Source organism: Spermophilus citellus (genome assembly GCF_964194105.1).
Source record: "Spermophilus citellus genome assembly, chromosome: 10".
NCBI lineage: Eukaryota > Metazoa > Chordata > Mammalia > Rodentia > Sciuridae > Spermophilus > Spermophilus citellus.
This window is the reverse complement of record NC_138197.1, coordinates 123690546-123713096: the sequence shown is the minus strand read 5'-3', so window position 1 is coordinate 123713096 and position 22551 is coordinate 123690546. Positions and strand designations below refer to the sequence as shown.

The window sequence follows — 22551 nt, the reverse complement described above, 5'->3', positions numbered from 1 at the left end:
GTCTGTCCAACCCTGGAAGCACTGAGTCAAGGGGCCATGCCAGGCTCCTTGAACCTGGTGCAGACCCTGCCCAGCATGAGAGGCAGTGTGGAAATGGGCTCCACGCGTTAGGGGATGGCTAGCCAGCCCAATAAAAAATTGATCAAAGCAAATTAGTAAAAGCCATTTCGTATCCACTCATTCTGTTACCGTCTCACCATAGCAATGCTCATTCTGCCCTGCAATCTTATGGGGCAAACTAAGTCTCACAGAGCAGACTCAGGTAAGCGTAGGTAAGTGGGGACTGCGATTCTCACCCAGGCCTGTGGCCTCCTGTGTTGGTGGTCTTAAGCCTGTTCTTTCAGGCCACCTACACATACAGACAATCACGTCCACACATAAAACGCGTCTATATCCAGAGTGCCTGGTTTACCAGGAACATTGGTGTTGACCTCGGGATGTGCCTGGATCCAGCTCTGCAGCAAACACAAGGCCAGCGTTAAGCTTCAGTAGCAGCATCACTTCCTGCTTCTACAGTAGGTTCCCTGACAGGCGCACTGGGCTGTCCGCCTCGACAGCAGTCAAACCGGGTCTTCTCCCATCTACCAGAGCCATCCTGATAACAGGAGAACCCACACAGCAAAGGCTACAATCCTGAGTGTTTTCCTTAAAGAAGACTCTTTCTATGTAGAGGGGTCCACTCTTCCCAAAAGCCGTCCAGGTGTTTTTCTCAACCAATCTGGGATGTGAGATAGGAGAACTCTCTTTCTGCTGCTGTTACCAAATGCCATTGTTATGGTGTGGATGTGAGGTGTCCCCCAAAAGCTCATGTGTGAGACACTCCAGGAAAGTTTCGAGGTGAAATGATTAGGTTGTGAGAGTCTTTACCCAATCAGTTAATTAATCCCCTGATAGGGATTAACCCAGTGATAACTGAAGGTGGGTAGGGTGTGGCTGGAGGAGATGGGCACTGGGGATGTAGCTTTGAGTATATATTTTGTATTTGACATGTGGAGTCTCTCTCCACTTCCTGATCACCATGTGAGCTGCTTCCCTCTGCCACACTCTTCCACCTTGATGTCCAGCCTCACCTCAAACCCTGAGGAATGGAGCCAGCTCTCTATGGACCGAGACCTCTGAAACCATGAGCCCTTGAATAAACTTTTCCTCCCCTAAAATTTTTCTGTTCAGATCTTTTTGTCACATCAGCAAAAAGCAGTTGACTAAAATAACCATAGACCGAGTAGCGTATAAACAACAGATGTTTATTGCTTACAATTCTAGGGCTGGGAAGTCCAAGATGAAAATATCCAGAGATTCAAGGTCTGGCAAAGGCTTTTTTCCTACTTTGTAGATGACACCTTCTTCCTGTGTCCTCCATAGGTGGCAAATGAGTTGTTCAGGCTTCTTCTGTAGAAGAAGGGCCCTAATCAACTCACGAGCCCTCCACCCTCCTGATATAATCACGCCCAAAGCCCCACCTCATCTTGGAGGTTGGGATTTCAAAAGATGAATTTTCAGAGAAAGCCAACATTCAGACTACTGCATCCCAGTAGTTAGAATGCCCAGCTAAGTGCCCCATCCCTGCCCCCACAAAGTCCTCACATTGCCTTCCTTAAAAAATAAACAAACAAAAAGATTGTTTTATATTTATATGAGCACAATGGGCCATTTAATTTGATTTTTCTCCAACACATCCTTCTTCACTTCTGTAAATAAAAATACCTGGATGCTAAGTGGTATTTTTTTTGTCAACTGTGATAATAACCACAATTGCATTTGGCTTTCCTTAGCACCTGGGACTCTCAGTTTAATTAGTGAGAATGAAGGTCAGAGAGGTGAACTAAATTAATTAAGAGAGATGAGTTAATTTGCTCTAAATCACACTTCCATAGAGCTAAGACTTAAGATTTAAACACCTGTACTCTTGAGATTAAAAATAATGAAAAGGTACATTTTTCAAACCATTCTATAATTTGCTGTTTTCATAAATAACATGCTTTTAAAAAATTTCAGGCATTTTTTTAAAAGTAGGTGGAACAGGCATAGGGTATTGTCCTGCTGCCATTCATTGACGGTCACTCTGGTGGGCACACTCTGCTTAATGACTTCCAGCCACGATCCCTCCATCCCCAGAGGCTCCCTTACCAATGGGCAACTAGGGATCAAATGTGATAAGGTAGTGTTTCCTACGTAGCCTGGCTTACAGTGTTACTCCATGACAAATTATTTATGTGCTACCTATTTTAAAAATGAACAAACGTTAAAATGATACATGAGTATCTCAGTCCATTTTCTTTTGCTCTGAGTACTACACCCTGGGTAATTTATGAAGAAAAGAAATATTCGCCTTTTGGAGGCTGGGGAGTTTGTCCTATTTTAAATTTCTTTATGAACCTCCATATGGTCTTCCATATGGCTGTACCAGTCTACCTTCCCATTGTCAGTGTAAACAGTTTTGCTCCTCAGTATACATCCAAAGAATTTGAAATCAGCATACCACAAAGGACACAGCCACATCAATGTTTATAACAGCTCAATTCATAACAGCTAAGCTATGGAGCCAATTCAGGTACCCTTCAACAGATGAATGGATAAAGAAAATGTGGTGTGTATACAGAATGGAGTATTACTCAGCCACGAAGAAGAATGACTTTATGACATTTGCCAGCAAATGGATGGATCTGGAGTCTGTCATACTGAGTGAAATAAGCCAGTCCCCAAAAGCCAAAGGTTGAATGTTTTCTCTGATGTGGAAGCTAACCCACAATGGGGAAGGATGAGGAGAAGAATAGAAGTTTAGTAGATTAGACAATGGGGAATGGAGGGAAGGGAGCAGGGACAGGAAAAGGAAAGACAGTCGAATGAATTGGACGTAATTTTCCCATGAACATATAGGAAAACAGCACAGCGAATCCCACCACCATGTACATCCAGAGGGGTGAGATCCCAACTGAGTAAGATATATTCCAGGCTTGAATAATTCATAAGAATGGATTCTGCTGTCATATATAACTAAAAAGAACTAATAAAAAGCTTCCTGTTTTCTCCAGAAACATTTATTTATTTTCCTCTTGTAGATAATAGCCATACAAATAGGGGTGAGTTAATATCTCCTAGTGGTTTTGATTTGCATTTCCTTGGTAATTAGTGATGCTGAGTGTGTGTGTGTGTGTGTGTGTGTGTGTGTATTTGTGTGTGTATATATATATTTGCCATTTTTGTGTCTTTGGAGAAATAAGTATTACATTCCTTTGTGTAATTTTTAATCAGATTGTTTTTCTGTCATTAAGTTGTATGAGTTCTTTATAAATTTTGGATATTAACCCCTTATCAGATATATGGCTTGCTAATATTTTTCCCAGCCTGTAGGTTGTTTTATCATATTGTTTATTGTTTTTTATTGCTTTAGTGTAGTCCCACTTATTTATTTTTGCTTTTGTAATCTGTGCTATTGATATCCAATGTCCACTACCAAGTCCAATATCAAGGACTTTGCCCCTATCTTTTCTTTTAAGAGTTTTATGTTCAGGCCTTATGTTTTTGTCTGTTACCATTTCATTTGATTTTTGCACATAGTGTAAGATAACTGTCCAGTTTCATCCTTTTGCATCTGAAAATCCAATTTTCCCAACAGTATTTATTGAAGAGATGATCCTCTCCCTCTTGTGTTCTGTGGCTGCCATTGTTGAAATGACTATGTATAGAATTCACCCAAGCAGTGATTAAAAATCACAAATAGACTAATTTCAGAAATGTCAGAAAACAATTTAATGGGACATTGATGGTCAGATGATATTTCATTGGCAAAAGGAAAATTGAAGCCTGTTTGGAGATAGAAACTTTTTAACTACAAAGCCTTATATGCAATTCCAAATTATAGTGTCTTCAAAAAAAAAAAAAAGCAAAACAGAAGAAAAATTGCCTCTCCAATCCAAGAGAAATTATATATAATATAAATGTACCTGCCATTAATTCAGTTATTAATTATTAGAAAGGAGTTTTAAAGTAGCCATATTATTTTTATTTTTGCTAAAATAATGCAAGAATAGATTAAAGATTTCAGCCATGGTTTTAGAACCCATGGCAAAAATACTCATGAGGCACATCTTGAATGGAGTATAACAATGAGTGAACTTAAGATCAGTAGATGGATTTAATGACACATTCCACACAAATGCAAAGGAATAGTGAACCTAAAGTGGGAACTCTTGGTACTTCACAGCCTTCAGAAATGTAAAAAATAAATTTCATTTGTTTATAATTTTCTTAATTTACAGTATTTTGTTATATCAGCCCATACAGACTAAGACAGATTCCAATTTGACACACCTGAGGAGGTTTATATACATAGGGAATGGTGCCTGGGTAGTTCATGGTTAAATTATGGAAAGCCAAAGTGGAAAAAGTCCTAAAAAGAGTCAAGTAAAGACGGATGTCTATTAAGGGCAAACAATAAGAGCTCCATCGATATTTCAAGGAAAATAATGAAAGATGCAAAACAGTGGAATGAGATAAATAAAAGTTGGCTTGGAATTTTATAGCCTGCAAGAATATGATTGTGAATGAACGGAAGGAAAGTGCTCGTGGCTAACATGGGCTGAAATGATGGGTCAACAGCAGCCTCCCAACACAAAGAATATGGGCGTCATTCTTCAGAGGGAAGGGAAATGGACCATGTTGCAAAAGAGTACTGCTAAAATGAACAAAAAACCTTGCAAAGGGTAAATGAGTGACAGATACACAGGACTACTGATTATTTCAAAGAGCAACATAATGATACCCCACAGAACTTAATATATATGTGAGACAGAGGATATGGGTGTATGTCACAAGTCAAGAGAGTGGTAAATGGATGACTTCTAATATGATTTTCACTTTGTATGCAAGTGGGAAAAGTTTTTTTTGGGGGGGAGATCCTGTAATCAGTCAAGGCTTTTTAAAATTGTAATGTCCAGTATAGCCATGAAAAGAAAAGGAAAGATATTATAGCCAAAATGTAAACAAGGAAAAAGTAAAATAAAAATAATTAGTCTAAATATATTTATGGAGAGAAAATAAAGAAATAATAGATGATGAAAATTTTAAAAGAAATACAATATCACTAATTATGATGCCTAATGTTTTTCACCTTGACCTGGCCACTGAGTGGCCAGATATTTGGTTAAATATTATTCTGTTTTGTTTTTTTTCTATGAGATGCGACTGTATGAGATTAACATCTGGGTTGATAGATTAAGTGGACAGATGACCTTCTCCAATGTGTGTGTACTGGATTTATCCAGTCTGTGGGAGGCCTGAAGACAACAAAAGACTCGACAAGAAAGCATTCATTCTCTGTCTGAAAGTCTTTGAGTTGAAGCCTTGGTCTCCCCCACCCCCTTTCAGATTCAGACATGGCCAGAGCTTACAGCCTGGGCTCTTCAGGTTCTCAGGTCCTCAGACTTGGGCTTGAACTACACTGTCAGCTCTCCCGAATTTACAGATTGCAGCTCTTAAAGCTTCTCAGCCTTCATAGTCATGTGAGCCAACTCTTAGTAATACCTCTCTCTCTTTCTCTCATTAACTCCTAATAGTTCCATTTCCAAGAATCTTCTCCTTGGGGCCTAAAGTATAAAAATCTGGGTGTCTGCCTGAGGGCCATGAACGCATGTGGCTTAAGCAAAACAAAGCAGTGCACATCCAACCCTAACCAGGGAAAGATATTCTGAACCCCAGCACAGATGGGCTCAGATCGCCTGGTAAGGAAATGTGTACACCTAAGGTGCATTTGTATGCCACCCAGCAAAGGTTCAACAGACTGTATGTGACAGCTTTTCCCGACAACTCTGAAGGCTCAATGCACTGGGAAAATATAACAATTCAGTATTTGTATGCAGCTGAAAAGATCTATTAGAAATGGAATAGAGTAGTAATAGAATAACAAGAAGACATGGTCAAATTCATAAATATTACCTGGGTTTCAAACACTCTGCTCTCAGTAACAGAAGAAACAGAAAAAAGCCAGTAATAATACAGAAGTACTGATAAGCAAAATTAGCCAATACATCCTAATTGATTTTTGTAGAGCCCTCTAGCCAACAACTTCAAAGTGCACCTTCTTTTCAGAATGGAAGAATTTCGAAAATATTTCATATGCCATGCTACAAAGCACATTTTAATGAATATTGAAGTGTCAAAAATCATGTTAAGTGTGTTCTAAAATTTAGTGGCATAAATAAACAACATGTCAGATATGTGACACTGACTTTGAGATCCAGCAACAGGTAGAAGCCAGAAGAGTCTAACAATGAGTAGTGGAAACTTGGTTGTCCTCAGGGAGAGTTTCAGAAAAAATTAAAGAGGGATGTTGGTGAGGAATGAATGGGAGGAAAATAAAACTGGAAGAAGGAGGATGCTTACTCTGTAGTAGTAGAAATTTGGCAAAGCTGAACTGAAATAGGTCATTAAATGAGAGTTAATTCAGTACATCACAGATCTGTTTAAGGGAACGCATCACCCAAAGATCTTAAATGTGTGAATTACACATCCTCAAAGATAAGTCTTTTTAAGATGTAAGAATCCAAAGGTTATTGTCTTATTAAAATCATGAAGTGAACTCAAGCTTTCTCCCAAATATTTGTGGTGGTTGTAATTTGTTAAAGGGAATGCATCCCCATAGGATTCACAAAAATCTTACAAGTAGTTTAAGATAATAGTTCTGAAGAATATTATTAGCTTGAACTATAGGGGGAGAAATTAAAAGTGTCCTTTGGACTATATAGATCTTGTCCAGGAAGCATCCTGAGAAAGTTACTTGGTTGCAAAGTTGTTTTTCCTTTGGAAAATACTCAGAGAGCAGAGCCATGAGTTCAGAGGCCATGGTGATGGTGGTGGTGGTGTATGTGGGGGAGGTGGCGTGGACAAAGCCACAGGGAACAATTCTGAGACAGTAGAACTGAGTCCAAATCAAGGAACTGGCAACATGTGTCTGGATATCAAAATGGCTGTGGAATGCTAAGACTGGGTGTCTCTAGTTTTCCCTTACTGTATGTATCCTATTCCAGTCCATCACTGTATGTTGGGTGTGTAAGAACCAGTTAACTTGTCTCCCTGTCTTACAGGTCTTCAGATGGAAAGAAAAGGAGCTCTAAGAAAGTGTCCTTGAGCTGCCTTACTTGGACTTGGTCCTCATGTAAGTGAGCTACGAAATTTGAGCTGATGACATAATAATGAAACTTGATGTCTCTAGGAAGAGATGAGTGTTTTGCATGTGGATGGGTGGATTGAATAGGAGCTGCACATGCTAGAGAATTCTCTCTTGCTCGGTGCTGATGTTTAGATCTGGAATGTCCCCCAAAGGCTCATGGGTTGAAGACTTTGTCCCCAGTGCAACACTGTTCAATGGTGGGACCTTTGGGGAGGTGAATGGATCATGGAATCTAACCTCACCTCATCAGTGGCTTAGTTCGTTAATGGATTCATAATTGGGTGGCATTATTGGGAGGTAGAAACTGTAGGAGGATGTAGGACCAAGCTGGAGAAAGCAGGTTAGTAAGGCTGAACCCTGGATGGGTATATCTTGTCCCTGGACCCTTCCCACCCTTTTCTCTCTGCTTCCCAGCAAGCATGAGGTAAACAGATATCCTCCACCATGCCCTTCCGCCATGATGTTCTCTTCACCAAGGCCCAAAGTAACGGAGCCAAGCACCACAGACTGAAACCTCCAAAAGTTGAGCAAAAATAAATCTTTCCTCCCTTAGATTGATTTTCTTAGATGATTATCACAGTGATGAAAAGTTGACTAATACATTCAAAGGAGGCTGCCATTTTTGTTCTAGTCAAGTCATCCAGGTGGAAGAGGAAAATCCACATTTTGGACTGCAATCTGCTCTGCTCAAAGTTCACCAGTTTAAAATTTTGATCTCATCCAAACACCCTCCAAACTGACAGACAGATCAAAGGAACCATTGCAGTCACCATAACATGAGGAAACCCAGGTAGCCCATGAAGAGGAATGGAATGGGAACCCCTGGCCCACAGTGCAGCTGAGCTCTTGGCTGAAAGTCAGGAACTACTTCACAGGCCTGTGAGGAAGCCGTCTTCAAGGTGGACTTTTTAATCCATGAGGCTAACAGACCTAACTGAAGCCACGTGGGACAGAAGTAAGACTTCATGCCTGAATTGCAGATACAAAATTAAGGAAAATTAGTGTTATTTTTAGTTGCTCCGTTTTTGGGTGCTTTGTTATGTAGCAATGGATAGATAATGGGTGCAGTGTAGTTCTAGGCACATGGTGGCTTACCAATAAAGTAGCAGTGATTGATTGATTTCCTGGTTGACATATCTTTATTGATCTTGGTAATATGTAAGGAGAACTTACTGTTGCATTAGAAGCTCATTAAATCTAAGTTGTAATCATTATTGAAATCTACTGATGGGGTGTGATAGAGAGTAGAGGAAAGGAGGAGAAAGTCCTAGAAGTCAGGTCCTTTGCTCTGAGGAGGAAATTGCTCACATTCACTGAGGAAAAAAATATTGATGGGAAAGTTGGAGAGGTCCTGTCACCTCCAAACTTGGAAAGAATGTTTTACTTAGTCGCTTCCCATACAGCAGGTTGTGGCTAATTTAGTGTGAAATAGGAGAAACTCAGGACGCATTTCTTCAATCCTACTCTCCTTCCCATTCATTCCCTCCTCAGAAGTAGAGAAAATTCATCAGCATTTTTATTGTAATTTAAGCCAATATTCACTTATCACAGAGATAGTTACACCACCACCTTCCTCTTTGATTGTGAAGGGGAAAGTGAGGGCCCTGGAGGAAAGATGCCAGGGCTGGAGGTCAGAGGGGAGGGGGGAGCAGCAGCATGCTCCAGGATCTTCCTCACCCAGCAGCTCTGTAGCCTGGAGGAGGCTGGCTCTGCCTCCCCCCAGGACTTCATTCTTCTCCATTCACTGTGCGCATATGCACACACGTACACACGCACACACACATGCATGTGCACACTCACACAAAGGCTAGCACACTTCTGGGAATGAACTAGAGGCTGCTGTTAGAGTCTAAGGACTTCCCAGTTATGCTTTTATTCCTTTGAGAGCAATGCTTTGATCATTTCTCTGCTTAACCCAAGATGTGAGCATGGTCTCCTAGGAATCCTAATGAAAAGATTTATTACTGTATTATCATTCATGTTGTCTCCTTTCCAGTTTTTTTTTTTTGCTATTTGAGTAAGATGCAAGATTTCTTTTAATGCACCATAAATTGAAAGATCTCCATGCTTCATATTTACATAATTTTTCCCATGTAGGTAAAAAAATCCAAAATACTTTAAAATAATATGAATTAGTGGACAACCTAATGGAGGTTCATTGCCTAGTTTCAGTGATCTGCTTTAAAAATTACCTTATTAGCCATGTATTTTATTCACATCCAAATGATAATTTTAAAGTACACGATCATAAAGGAACATTGTTTTTAAATTATTTACTTGTATTTTGACTAACATCATATTTGTACTTATTTATGAAATGCAGTATTATAATCCAATATAATCCAATAAATGTGTACAATGTGTACTGATCAAACCAGGGGTAGCACTTTATCTCATCACATAGTATCAGGTTTTTGTGTGCTGGGATTGTAATTTTGAAAGGAAATGAGGGCCTTAGAAGAAAGAGGAATATTCTCTCTCTGAAGTTGGGCCCTCTTAGGGAAGGAGTTGTAGTACTGATATAAACCAGGGCTCTTAATTTTCATGAATCAAAAACCCAGAGAACACAGCTTGAATGGTCCCCCTTTCAAGTTCTGTTTGGTTCAGCTTGTTCTCCAGCCAGACCTTGTCTCCCTTTCCCAGCTGTAAGACAGCCGTTCCTGAAATGTGCTCATAGCCATCCCGGGCCTCTGCTTCTCTCTCCATGACTTGGGTGCCATCTTTCATGAGGCTCACCTTCACAGCCCTCTGGACGGCTTCCATGTGAAATCCGAAATGGTAGAGTCCTGGGACCGTGCAGGTGAACACGCCAGTGGCCAGATCAAAGGGTCCCTGAGAGTCATGCAGGGCTTCCTTGAAGATCACGGGCTGGGAGGGAGCTGGGAGCAGCTCATCTACCTTCACTGCAAAGGCCGATGTAAGTCTGCTGTTGCAATCCCTCAACATTCCTGGTGGCCCTTGTGGCCCTGGTATCCCTGGTAGCCCTGGTATCCCTGGCACACCGGGAGGTCCTAGACATCAAGATAAACAGAAGACAGAGTGAGGCGCTGTGAGCAGTGGTTTTCTGCCTTGTGCTCCTTCCCCACCTCCACCTGCTGCCTTCCACGTCATCTCCATCAATTCTCTTAGGGACAGCTCAGTCATTACCTTCTCATCTACACCCTCCTGGGAATCTCTCTCTCTCTTCAACACTTGTACTGACAGTTGTACAGAACTTATTACTCTACGATATCAAACCTGCTTAACGTGTTCACATTCCCTCTTTGTGGGTCTCTTGAGGGCTGTAATACAAAATTTGCATCTAATTGTTAGGAAATTATTTTTGACATGGAATTGTCTCTTGTCCCTTGCTCATTAAATATACTAAGGAAAGAATAAAGGTCACAAAGAAGAAATGAAAGAAGGTGAGAGGAATGTAGAAGGGAGGGAGATAGAGAGGATAAGAAAAAAGCATCCCCCGATGCTCTTCCCAAACTAGTTTACAACTATTCAGTTAAATATCTATTTAAACTAGGAATTCTCAAGAGTCAAGATATCAGAGCAGGGAGAATCTATAGTGAATGTTGCAAAACTCTTAGAAATACTGGTCTATGTCATGGCATCTTATGCAGTAAGAATCAGCTTAATATTGAAAATCAAATTATAGAATATTAAAATAATGGGAATTATTATTGACCCACAGGTCTGAAATTAGGCAGTATAAAACTTGAATAATGAATACATCTGTCACAGAATAAGAAGAAAGAAACCTTAGAATATTAACCATATCAGACCTTCTTGAAAAATTTAACATTACTGCTTGAATGTGTATTTCCACAGCTTTCTATATTCATAACATGTTTCTTGGGGTGACAGTGAACTAAAAGAGTAAACTGCAGTGCTTGAGGGCATTTCATCGATAGATAAACTTGTTCTACAATTTGATAAAATTATTGTTTTTGGATTTAAAAATTCAAATACTTTTTTTTTTTTTTTGGTACTGAGGATTTAACCCAGGGGCATTTTACCACTGAGCTACTATTTTTTTGAGATAGGGTCTTGATAAGATGCTTAGGGCCTCACTATGTTGCTGAGGTTGGTTCTGAACTTGAGGTCCTCCTGCCTCAACCTCCTGAGTCACTGGGGTTACAGGCTCAAGTACCCATTTTTGCAACATAGTTGATTTGTTTGGCCTAAGTCCAAATTTCTCTTTTCTTTTTATAACCTGGTGAAATGACTTCTGTGGAATCACACAGCTAGTTTATGGCAGGATTTCTGGCTTACTGTACTTTCCACAACATCACTCAGACTGATAGATAAAGGAATTATAAATATTTGGATGTAGCCCATATACCCTAATATAAGTATCATAGATATGGTATCTGATGGGATAAAATATTCATATGCAGCCCAACTTTGATCCTTCCTTAATCACCAATACCAGACCCAGTGGAGGAGCTGATGTCTAACCTAGATTTGCTGTTTATTAATCATTTTAATTTTGCCTATTCAAGGTCATGTAATCTTTATCGGTTGAAATGTGAAATGTATTGTGTTGGGGAATGTGTCCTATCTTCAAGAAAATGAGACTGAAGCACAGGGAGGTTTGGTGTTTTTGCTACCCTCACACACAGGCCTTTCTTCAAAACCTCATTGTAGGGAATATGCCAATGGTAAGATTGTACTTCTGGGTGTGTCCTAAAGGCCCATGTAGCTGTGCCAATGTAGGAAAATTCATTCAACAATTTCTAGGAAGAATCACTGTCATTTCTTTTACATTCTTGTATGCTGTGAAAATCAATGTTGCATATTTTTCTTCTATAACATCACACTGATGTGTAACATTCAGTTAAATGATCTATATAAACAGCTTGGCAAAGTTCCCAGCAATATTAGTTTTTAAGTTATTATCTTAATTGTTTAAAAACCCTGGATACAAAATACACTAACTTGCTCTCCAAACAGAGAAATTACTTAACTCTGTAAGCCACAAGAGTCACCAGTTCTAAAGACACCCTACCTGCATGTCAGAATAATCCTGGGTCTTCCAAGAAATACAAATGCCCTAATGCACTTTCCGAGAGTCTGATTTATGAGACCTGCAGCATGGATTTTGCTCTTAGCCTTTTATTCCCTCTCTGCCATGTGACCTTGAAGTACCCGAGGGTGAGTGGAGTCTACTTCAAGGCCATTGAGTCTGGCTTGTTCATGTGAGTGTTTTGATCATGGAAATAGGATAGAGTGATGGTGTGCAAGTTCTCACCTTAGTGTTAAGGGACCTCACGTGATCAACCTCTTAGGCTCCTAGGATTGCCCAAAGAAACATATGGTCCTGGTGGCCATCACTGTTTTACTCTGGACCCCAAAGAAACAGAGAGAGTCCCTCCACTTAGGCCTCGGGACCAGGCTGAGCCTCTTCATGTGACCTGCATGCTTGGTTGGAATATGAAGTTGTGTGGATTTTTCTTTGGATCACTTGGTTTGGGTTGGTTTATGTTGAAATATTTGCATGACTGTAGCTGGTATTCAGAAAATAATTTTTAAACATATTTTGAGCATTTTTATATGCAGCTATGGTTAAGAAGTGGTGAAGAAGGAGCTAGAACTCCCCAGCTCCACAGCCTTCTAACCAAGAGGTTTGCTGTGAGCATCACAGTCCATCTTGGTAATCTTGGACCTTTAATGATGTAGAGTCATTTTGTCAAATGATAGAAAAGCTAGTACAAAGCAGAAGGAGGATGTTTCTTACCTTGTAGGCCTCTTAATCCTGGTAAACCTGGGATGCCTGGAGGTCCTTGAACATTACAAGATTCAGGATTTGGGGGATATTCAGAACCCATCACTGACATTAGTACAGACAGGGCCAAAATCCAGATGCCTGCATCAGAAAAAAAAAAGAGATGTGGAAACATGGCCAGGTGTTACCTTCATTAATGGTTCCTGTCTCCTCTGTGTGGAGGCAGCACCTCCCAAAGATGCCCAGTGACTCACAAAACCTGGTACAGAGCCCCAAAAATGAAACTGGGTCCCAGCCTGCCTTGGCCTTAAAGCAACAGCATTTTCAGAAGTGGCAGAAATACTTTCAGGTTATAGGGTCCGTGTAAAAATTGCTCTTCTATATTAAACTGTAATGGTTCATAAGGAACTCTCACTTGGCAATATCCCTTCCAAATATGTTAATTATATGAAAATTTGCCAAAAAAAACCCTACATTAAATAGACAAGCAATCAGAACCCATTAAAAGCCCGCAATTGCATTTCTTGTCGGGAAATTCTTGTGATTGCTATTCAGAGCATCCTTAGTTTTCCCCTAAACATGAGTCTTCTAGAGAAATCTATTTCTTAATTAAGTATAAGAATGATTTATAGGATCCTCTGAAGCATGTGTGATTTTGTTTTATTTTGTTCAAGGCCATGGGGCTACATGCAGGAAGATACCAGCAGAGGGGAGAGCTCTCCTTCTGTGCAATTTGAAGCTGATGAATTACCCATTAAATGCACCCACCACTTCTTATCTCTGGGAAGAGGTTCAGCACACACTTGTAAAATGTAGCTTTGTTCTGGAAGAACATTTGAGCTGTCCCCAAATTTTAGATATGGCAATTATCAGCATTCAATACTGAGAGGAAAACATTACAGGGTATGTTTGGGCTTGGTGGGGGCTTTGGTACAGAGACTGTTGGTAAAAATGTTGCATTTGGCCTAATATACTTTTTCTGAATCTCTGAATTTCTATGAAAGGCAGCAGAAAATGTGGTTTTAAATACTGAGTGTGTCAAATAATGATTGCAGTTTACTAGTGACCCTGCTATTTAATGCTCAAACAACTCCAGGAACCATCCCGTACCACTGTCTCCATTTTAATGGTCAGGAAACTGAGACACAGAAAGCTATAATAAGTTGGTCCAGAAGTAGACCCCTAGTAATAGCTAGAGCCAGTATTCTAATTCAGGAGTTCTTAAACAGGGGCTCATATTGCCTTGTAGTAAGTCTGCTTAAATAGACTCTCCTGTTTCTCAATGATGAAGACACATTGTGGGCAGATGGTTGCCGGTGGAAGAGAGCGGCTCCTGATGAATAAAGGATGAATTTCTTGAGCGACAGCAATTATATTATGCTTCTGTAATGCTGGCCACAAAAAGAGGTAACACGTTTATTTTTGATATTTCATGTTTTAATTGAGGAAAAAGAGGTCATACTCATTCAAGAAAACGAGTTTGATAAATATCAACTCACAACAAGACTTCTCCTTTATGCCTCTCCCTTCCACCTGCCTCTCGGGGCTATTATGAGCCAATTCCAGATTCCTTTGTTACACTTATAAATATATTTCTAAAAGTTACTCTCACAATTAGCTTCCAAAAGGTGGTGACATCCACCTGGCCTGCACCATCACCGTTGTCTTCTTGGCCTGAATCACTTGGTGAATCACTTGGCCATGTAGGAGAGACCTGTGTAGCAAGGAACTGAATGTCACCTCCAGCCAATGGCCAAGAAGGAACTGCAGACCTCAGTCCCGCAAACTTCAGAGAGCTCAGTCTTTCTGGTAACCACTGAGCTTGATATCAGTGTTTCCCCAGGTAGGTGGTAGATGACCACAGCCTAGCCCTCTCTGTGATTGCAGCTTGTGAGAGGTCCTGGAGAGAAGGACTCAGATACACCAGGCCCAAATTCCTGACTAAAGCCACTGGGGAGCAATAAAAGTGTTGCCTGAAGCCATTAAGTTTTGTGTGTTTTACTACTCAAGAAGGAATTTTTATTTTAATTAAGTTATCATTGTAGTTTTGCTTCCTATGCCTTGTGCTAAATATCTTTGCTTATGCCCACATCATAAAGATATTCTCTTTTTTTTTGTGGGGGTGGTAAGAGTTTTCATAGAGCTATAATCTAAAAATCAGGTCTATGATCTGTCTTAAATTAATTTTTGCATAAGATATAAGCATAGTCAATGCTAATTTTTATCTTTGAAAAAATCAGTTGTCCCAGTACTATTTGTTAAGGAAGGCTTTATTTCCCTTTGAATGATCGGTGACTTTTCAAAAGTCATTTGATTATTTCATTGTGAGTCTCTTTCTGGGTGCATTTTCTTATTGGAACACTAATTATACACAGTAGCAGGATTCATATGTCATACTTGTATACATAACATACTTAGATCAATCTCATTCCCAAGACCTTCCTTTTCCCTCCCCTCCTCCCTCCAGATCTGCTTACACTACTCTACTGATCTCCCTTCTGTTGCAATTTATTAGTATGTTATATAGTATAATTAATTAGTATTTATAATAATGAATTAATACTACTAATAATTAATTAGTATGTTACATATATATTCATATATAGACATAAGATAGTTTTCATTCCCCTATACTTCCACCTGCTCTCCCCTCCTCTGTTTTGATTCCTTTTCTCTATTCTGTTGTCTCCCTTCTATTTACTTTTATTATTATTTTTTAAAATTTCTTCTCTCTCTCCAGCTTCCACTTAGGAAAGAAAATATTTGACCCTTGAATTTCTATGTCTGGTTTATTTCACTTACCTTGATATTTTCAAGCCCTATTTACTTTTCTACAAATGAATCAATTCCATTCTTCTTTATGGCTGAGTAAAACTCCATTGTGTTTATAAAAATTTTCTTTATCCATTTATCTGTTGATGGCATCTGGGCTGGTTTCAAACTTGGCTATTGTGAATTGTGCTGCTATAAATATTGGTATGAATGTATCAATCAAGCATACTGATTTTACATCTTTTGTACAATTACCAAACTGTGCAATAGCTGGGTTATATGGTGGCTCCCTTCCTAATCATTTGAGAAATCTCCATACTGCCTCCATAGTGTCATACTAATTTATAATCCCACCAACAATGTATAAGTGCACATTTTCCCCCATATCTTTACCAGTAATTATTGTTGTATTATTTATGATTGCCATCCACTGGCATGAGATGAAATTTTAGTGTAGTTTTGATTTACATCTCCCTCATTGATGAGCATATTGAACATTTTTCATATATTCATAGACTATTTGTATTATTATTTCTCTTGAGAGGAATCTATTTGTTGCTTTTGGTAATATGCCCATTTTAACAATATTAATTCTACCTATGAAAAAATGTGGGTTTTTTTTCCTTTCATTCATTTTCTCTTGAGAGGTGCCTGTTTAGATGTTTTTCCCACTTATTGATTGGTTATTCATCTTTATGTATGGTTTGATGCCAGTGCCGGCTGGTTTTGTTAGGATACTTCTGTAGAATAATTTGAGATCAGGTATTGTGATGAGCATTGCTCTTCTTGCTCAGAACTGCTTTGGCTATTCTGGGTCTCTTATTCTTCTAGTTGAAGTTTAGGAATATTTTTTTTCTCATCCTGGAATGCCATGATACTCTGATGGGGAAAGCATTGAATCTATATGTTGCTTTTGGAAATATGCCCATTTTAACAATATTAATTCTACATATGCAAGAACATGGGAGTTTTTTTTTTCCTTTTTGAAGTCCTCTTAAATTTCTTTCTTCAGCCTTCTATTCTTTTCATAGTAGAGGTCTTTCATCTCCATAGTTATATCTATTTCTGTTTTAGACAGCTTTTCTGTCACTGTGACCAAAATACCTGGCAAGGACAACCTAAAGGAGAAAGAGTTTATTTGGGGGCTATGGTTTCATAAGTCTGAGTTCATAGATGGTAACTCCATTGCTCTGGGTCCAAGTTGAGACAGCACATCAAGCGGGGAGGGCCCAGTGGAAAAAAGCTTCTCAGCTTATGGTAGGGTCAGGAGGAGAGGGAAAGGGAGAGGGGGAGGGGGAGGAGGAGGGAGAGGGAGAGGGGGAGAGAGAGGGGGAGGGAGAGGGACAGGGATCCTAAATATAGGATCATGTCATCAGCAAACAAATAATTTGAATTCTTATTTTCCTATTTGTATCTTTTAATTTTCTTTTCTTGCCTGATTGCTCTGGCTAGAGTTTCAAGAACAATATTAAATAGGAGTGGTGAGATTGAATATCCTTGTTTTTTCCTGATTTTAGAAGAAATTATTTAAGTTTTTTCCATTCAGTATGATGTTGGCTTTGGGTTTGTCATATTTAGCCTTTATGATTTGAGGTAATTTGCTTCTATATCTAATTTCTTGAGTGTTTTTAATATGAATGGATGCTTGATTTTGTAGAAGGCTTTTTCATCTATTGAGATGATCATGTAATTTTTGTCCTTGATCCTATGTAAATTATATTTATTAAATTATGTATATTGGAGCAAACTTGCATCTCTGGAATGAAGCCAAGTTGATTCTGGTATACAATGTTCCTAATGTGTTTTTAAATATTATTTGCTAATATTTAATAAGGATTTTGCATTTTATTAATTTTGGCTCTGAGTTTAATTATTTCCTGTGTTAATTTGGTTTCAGAATAGCTTTATTCTGCTATAGCATTAGATTATTTATTTAGAATACTTCCTTTTTTGATGTAGGCACCTAAAGCTATAATCTTTCCTCTTAAAACTGCTTTTATACTGTCCCAGGGATTTTGGTATGTTTTATCACTATTCTCAATTGAGTCTAGAAATTTTAAAATTTCTCCTTTCATTTCTTCTGTGATCCACTCCTTGTTTAAAAGAATATTGTTCAATTTACATGTATTTATGTATTTTCTATAATTTTTCTTGCTGTTGATTTCTAATTTAATTTCATTATGATCTCCTAAAATGCACACTGAGTATTCAAGTTAATTATATCTCCTCTTCGAGGTTGAAAGTTCTGTTTTCTATGTAATCTAATCTTTTGGCCATAACAGGTCATAACAGGAAGGCAAAAAATGTTTAAAATATTCAAAACATGAACATAGGGTAAGTAGGGTCATATTTTCAAGTGAACTTTTCATTTGATTCATTGTGTATTCATTATCAGGAGTTTTGATTGGTTTCTTTTCAGAATTTCTACCTCTTTATTGATATGATCATTCAACTCCTGTTTTTGCTGTCTTAATTCATTCCTTAGATCTTCTTTTCGTTCATTACACATTGTAATATATTTGGGGGGTGTACCTGGGATTGAACTCAGGCACACCCAACCACTGAGCCATATCTCCAGCCCTATTTTGTATTTTATTTACAGACAGGGTTTCACTGAGTTGCTTTGTGCCTCCATGTTGCTGAGGCTGGCTTTGAACTCATGCTCCTCCTGTCTCAGCCTCCTGAGCTGCTGGGATTAAAGGCATGCACCACTGCACCTGGCAAACATTTTAATACTTTCTATAGTCTTTCTCTGGAATTTCACTCCCATCCATGTCTGAGTGTTCCTCTGCTGGGGGATTGTGGATTTGGGGTGGAGATTTGTTTGCCTATTTCCTTGTGTTTTCAAAGGTCTTGGTATCTGTTGAAATGGAGTCCTCTTCCTTTTTTATGAGAGCCTCATCTGGTGTGTAGTGATTTTTTTTAATACCTTTATTTTATTTTTATGTGGTGCTGAGGATTGAACACAGGGCCTCCTTATGTGAGGCGAGCGCTGTACCACTGAGCTACAACCCCAGCCCAGGGAAATCTTTTTTTTTTTTTTTTTATTATTAGCTACACATGACATTACAGTGATCTTGGCAATTCATACATTTGTATCATTGTAGTTATTTCTTTTATAGTAAGTCCTGTGTTGTCAGTATCTTTTTGCTTCACCACACAGGCTCAGCATAATCCAAATATTAATTTCAATTGCCAATGACTCTCAGTTTGCCACTGCAGAACTGATGATTTCTTTCAGTCTTGGAGAGCTGCTATAACACTGTGGGTTCCTTTGAGTCATTGTGTCAGGACCTCTCTCAATTTCTGTCATAGGAGTATATGTCAAGTGCAAACTGAGGACCCTGCTAGCCACTCCTTGTGTCATGGTCATTGGTTTTTGGTTCTTCTCTCCCTTATTCTAGGTGTTAAAGTATTGTTGACACTTGAGTAGGGTTAGGTTGAGTGTGCAGTAAGGTGGGCTGTCACTTGGCAGGGTTGTGGGTGTGACCCAGCAACAAAGTGTCTGTCGTATGAATTCATAGTGTCCCATTAGTTCCAAACATCTCTCAGAAAAAGAGGAATCAAGCAACAGCAACAATAGTAGCAACCAACATACAGCACTACAATAAATGTCCCATGCCTACTATGAAATCTATATAACACTAACTACCACAAGAAGAGGAATGGCATGGTCAACAATTAAAGACAGCAACAACAATAAACAGCACAAACTAGACAAAGTAAACAGCAGGTGTCAACTATACCACCCACAGTACTAGTAACTGCAAGAATATTCTTAATATTAATGGTGAGGATAGGAATTATATCAACTAAATACTTCTAAAAGATAGCAAAATTATAGTTCATCAAGAGGAAGCGGAACAGGAAGGAAAAATAAATGTTTAAAATATCCAAAACGTGAAGAGAGGGTGAGTAGGGAAGAGATAACAAGGGACAGCAATAAAGAAGGAGGAGTCAAAAAAACTGAAACAAAGAAAGGAAGAGAGAACAAGAGAATTTGTCTACTCTAAGGGGGGAAAAGGGGTGAAAGAGTAATAAGAGAAATAAAAACAAGCAAAAGCTCAAATCTGAACAAACACAAAACCCTTAACCCTCCAAAGTCAAAACAAGGCAACAAATGGGTGGGGAAATGATAAAAATGAAAGAAAAAATATATCCATGTAACACTCAGTACAGAAAGAAACCAAATGCACTGGGAAAAGAATACAAATAAATGAATTTTCTCTCTTGAGATGATCAAGACTATTGAGGAGATGGGTGTTCTCTGCCTTGCCGTACTGCCCCTCTTTCCAATTTTGAATTCCCCTTAAGGAGAGCAAGGGCTGGTTGTTGTTAAGCCTATCCACTTTGTGTTGCTCACCAAGTTGCTGGTGGATGTGACCGAGTTGTAATAGCTCTCGGTTCCATTCTCACTAGTATAAGTTAAGACAGTAAAAAAGGAAAAAAAAAAGAAAAAGAAAAAAAGGAAAAAAGATTCCACAATTGGATTTTTGTCTGGACAGACTAAATAGATCCGCTCAAAGAGCATGGTTAATGCAGAGTGGTAATTGGGAAGTCCTGGTGGCTGGTATTTAGCTCTGATCATCCTTTAAAACTTTGTTGGGTGGTATCTGCCCCAGAAAGTTTAGATCCACACCTCTTATTGCTGGGCAGGTGCTGACCTGTGCTGGACATCTGGATCTCAGGAGCCTCCTGCAAACTGAACTCACATGGTTGGGTAACTCTCTGCAGATCTCACACACCACTGCCTGCAAATGTGGTCTTCCCAGGATCAGACTCCTAGTGCAAATGTACCTGCCTGTCCAGCTTCTGGACTCTCCCCAGCTGGTCCCGTGATCTGCAGACGCCACGGAAAAGTGAGCCCTCCATATCTCTCTGTATGAATAACCCTGGGAATAATCCTTTCTGTGCCTGTTTCAGTCATGCCCCACTGGTCACACTCTAGATCGCATGCTAGGCACTTGCTGGGAATCTTTTTATACTCTACTGGGCTCCGGCAGCAGAGAGCTTCCTGAGGGCCACTCCACCATGACTTCCCATCTCAGCTGTCCCTCATCAGCCAAGGAACACAGCACTTTCCAAACACCAGCTTGCTGTGCTGCCTCCGGTTCAGGTACGATTAGATTGCCTTTCATCCCACACATTGTCCCCTACCAAATGATTTTTTGCAGGGGTTCTTGGCTTTGCCTGTGACACCCCTCCCTTCTACAGTGAGCTGGCACCACCTGTATGGCTATTGAGGCTCCAGTGTGTCTTGTCTTGTATTCAGAGTTCCCAAATGTCCTTGTCTTTGATTCTCTTACTGACTGATACTGAATTTTAGCAAATTCCCTCTGTCATCCACCTCCTGAGAAGCAATACTCATGCTCCTTGGACCCTGAGTCACAGAGCAACTGGAAAACACACCTTTGCTCTAATCTGCCATCTTTCCTTCCTGGTCACAATTTTTAATTTATTAATTTACTTATGTATGTCTATGTCAATTATATTCTTCTTTATTTCTATAACTTGAATTTAAGTGGTGTAAAATTTCTTGTGTTTTTTCTTTTCTTTCTTTCTTTCTTTTTGAAACGTTTTGGCAATCTGAGACATTTTTATTTCCTAATAATTTTACAGGCAAATCAAATAAGCCTGTCAATTTTAAAAACTAGTTACCAATATGATTGGAATCTAATTGGATATAATCACAATTTGAAGAGAATCACCATCTTAACAATATTTTTATAACAATTTTTTTGGCACAAACATTTGTTTTCACCTATTTGGTTTAAATGCCTCAGACTAAAATGTTTTTATTTTGGCATTAGTATATATTACACTATTAAAGAAATATTTTCAAAGTGTTCAAACCATTTTACATTTCCACCAAAAATTTATAAGGACTTGAAGTGCTACAATTATTTTTATAAATACTTGGAACAAATAACCAACCCAATTGTAGAATTCTATGAGTTTACAATGTCATATAATACAGTTATGAGGCTTTTAAAATTTTTATTTTATATTGGTAATTTGTGTTCTCCAAAAAATAAGTGCATCTCAATTAATTTACCTAATGAATTTAAACAAAAATCTTAACATTCCCTCAACATTTCTGTACTTCAGTTGGTAATTTGTATCTCTGTTAGTCACCTTCCAATTACTGTAAAAAAAAAAAAACTATGCCTGAGAGAATCAACTTAATATGAGGGAAGGTTTTTCTTGGTTCATAGTTTTGCAGTTTTAGTCCCTAATTAGTTGACCTCATTGCCTTGGCACTGTCGCAGGACATCATGGCAGAAACTTGTGGCAAAGGAAAACTGCTCACCTCTTGGCAAGTGAGGGAGCAAAAGAGAGTGAGAGCAAGGTCCAGACAGTCCCAGTGTCCCCTCAAAGGGAACATCCCAATGATCTGAAGGTCTCCCAGTCTTCAGATATATGATTTGCAAATATTTTCTCCCATTGGTCCGGTTGTACATGTGTCTTTGCACTCCCATGATGGGGATTTCTCTCTCTTATTTTCAGTGCTGGGGTAGAGCCCAGGGTCTTGCAAGTGCTCCACCACTAAGACTCACCACCAGCCCATGTGATGACCTTCAAAGAACAACAGCTGTTATTTTTGATGAGTCTATTGAATCCATATTTTTCTTTTGTTCTTTTTGCTTTTGGTGCTGTATCTAAGGAATCTTTGCCTAACCCTAACCCAAGCTGTGAAGACTTTCTCCTGTTTTATTTGAAGAGTTTTAAAATTTTATCCTTTAAATTTAGGTCAATGGCCCATACTGTGTTACTTTTGTATATGGTTCAAGGATAGGAACCTGATGGTACTCTCTTGTATGTGGGTTATCTAGTAGTCCCAACAACATTTTAAATTGTTAAAAATATTTAATTGACAACTAAAAATTATATATAT

At 38.9% G+C, this 22551-nt stretch overlaps 1 protein-coding gene across 1 annotated transcript; it reads right to left on the bottom strand.

Moving 5' to 3' along the window:
- Positions 1-9703: 9703 nt before the first annotated feature.
- LOC308658302 (hibernation-associated plasma protein HP-27-like) lies at positions 9704-20583 on the bottom strand (the record flags this gene model as incomplete). The annotated part of the gene is made up of 3 exons (XM_081310863.1): positions 9704-10179; positions 12897-13025; positions 20454-20583. 3 exons carry the CDS (start codon positions 20581-20583, stop codon positions 9704-9706), a joined length of 735 nt encoding a protein of 244 aa, XP_081166989.1.
- Positions 20584-22551: the final 1968 nt, after the last annotated feature.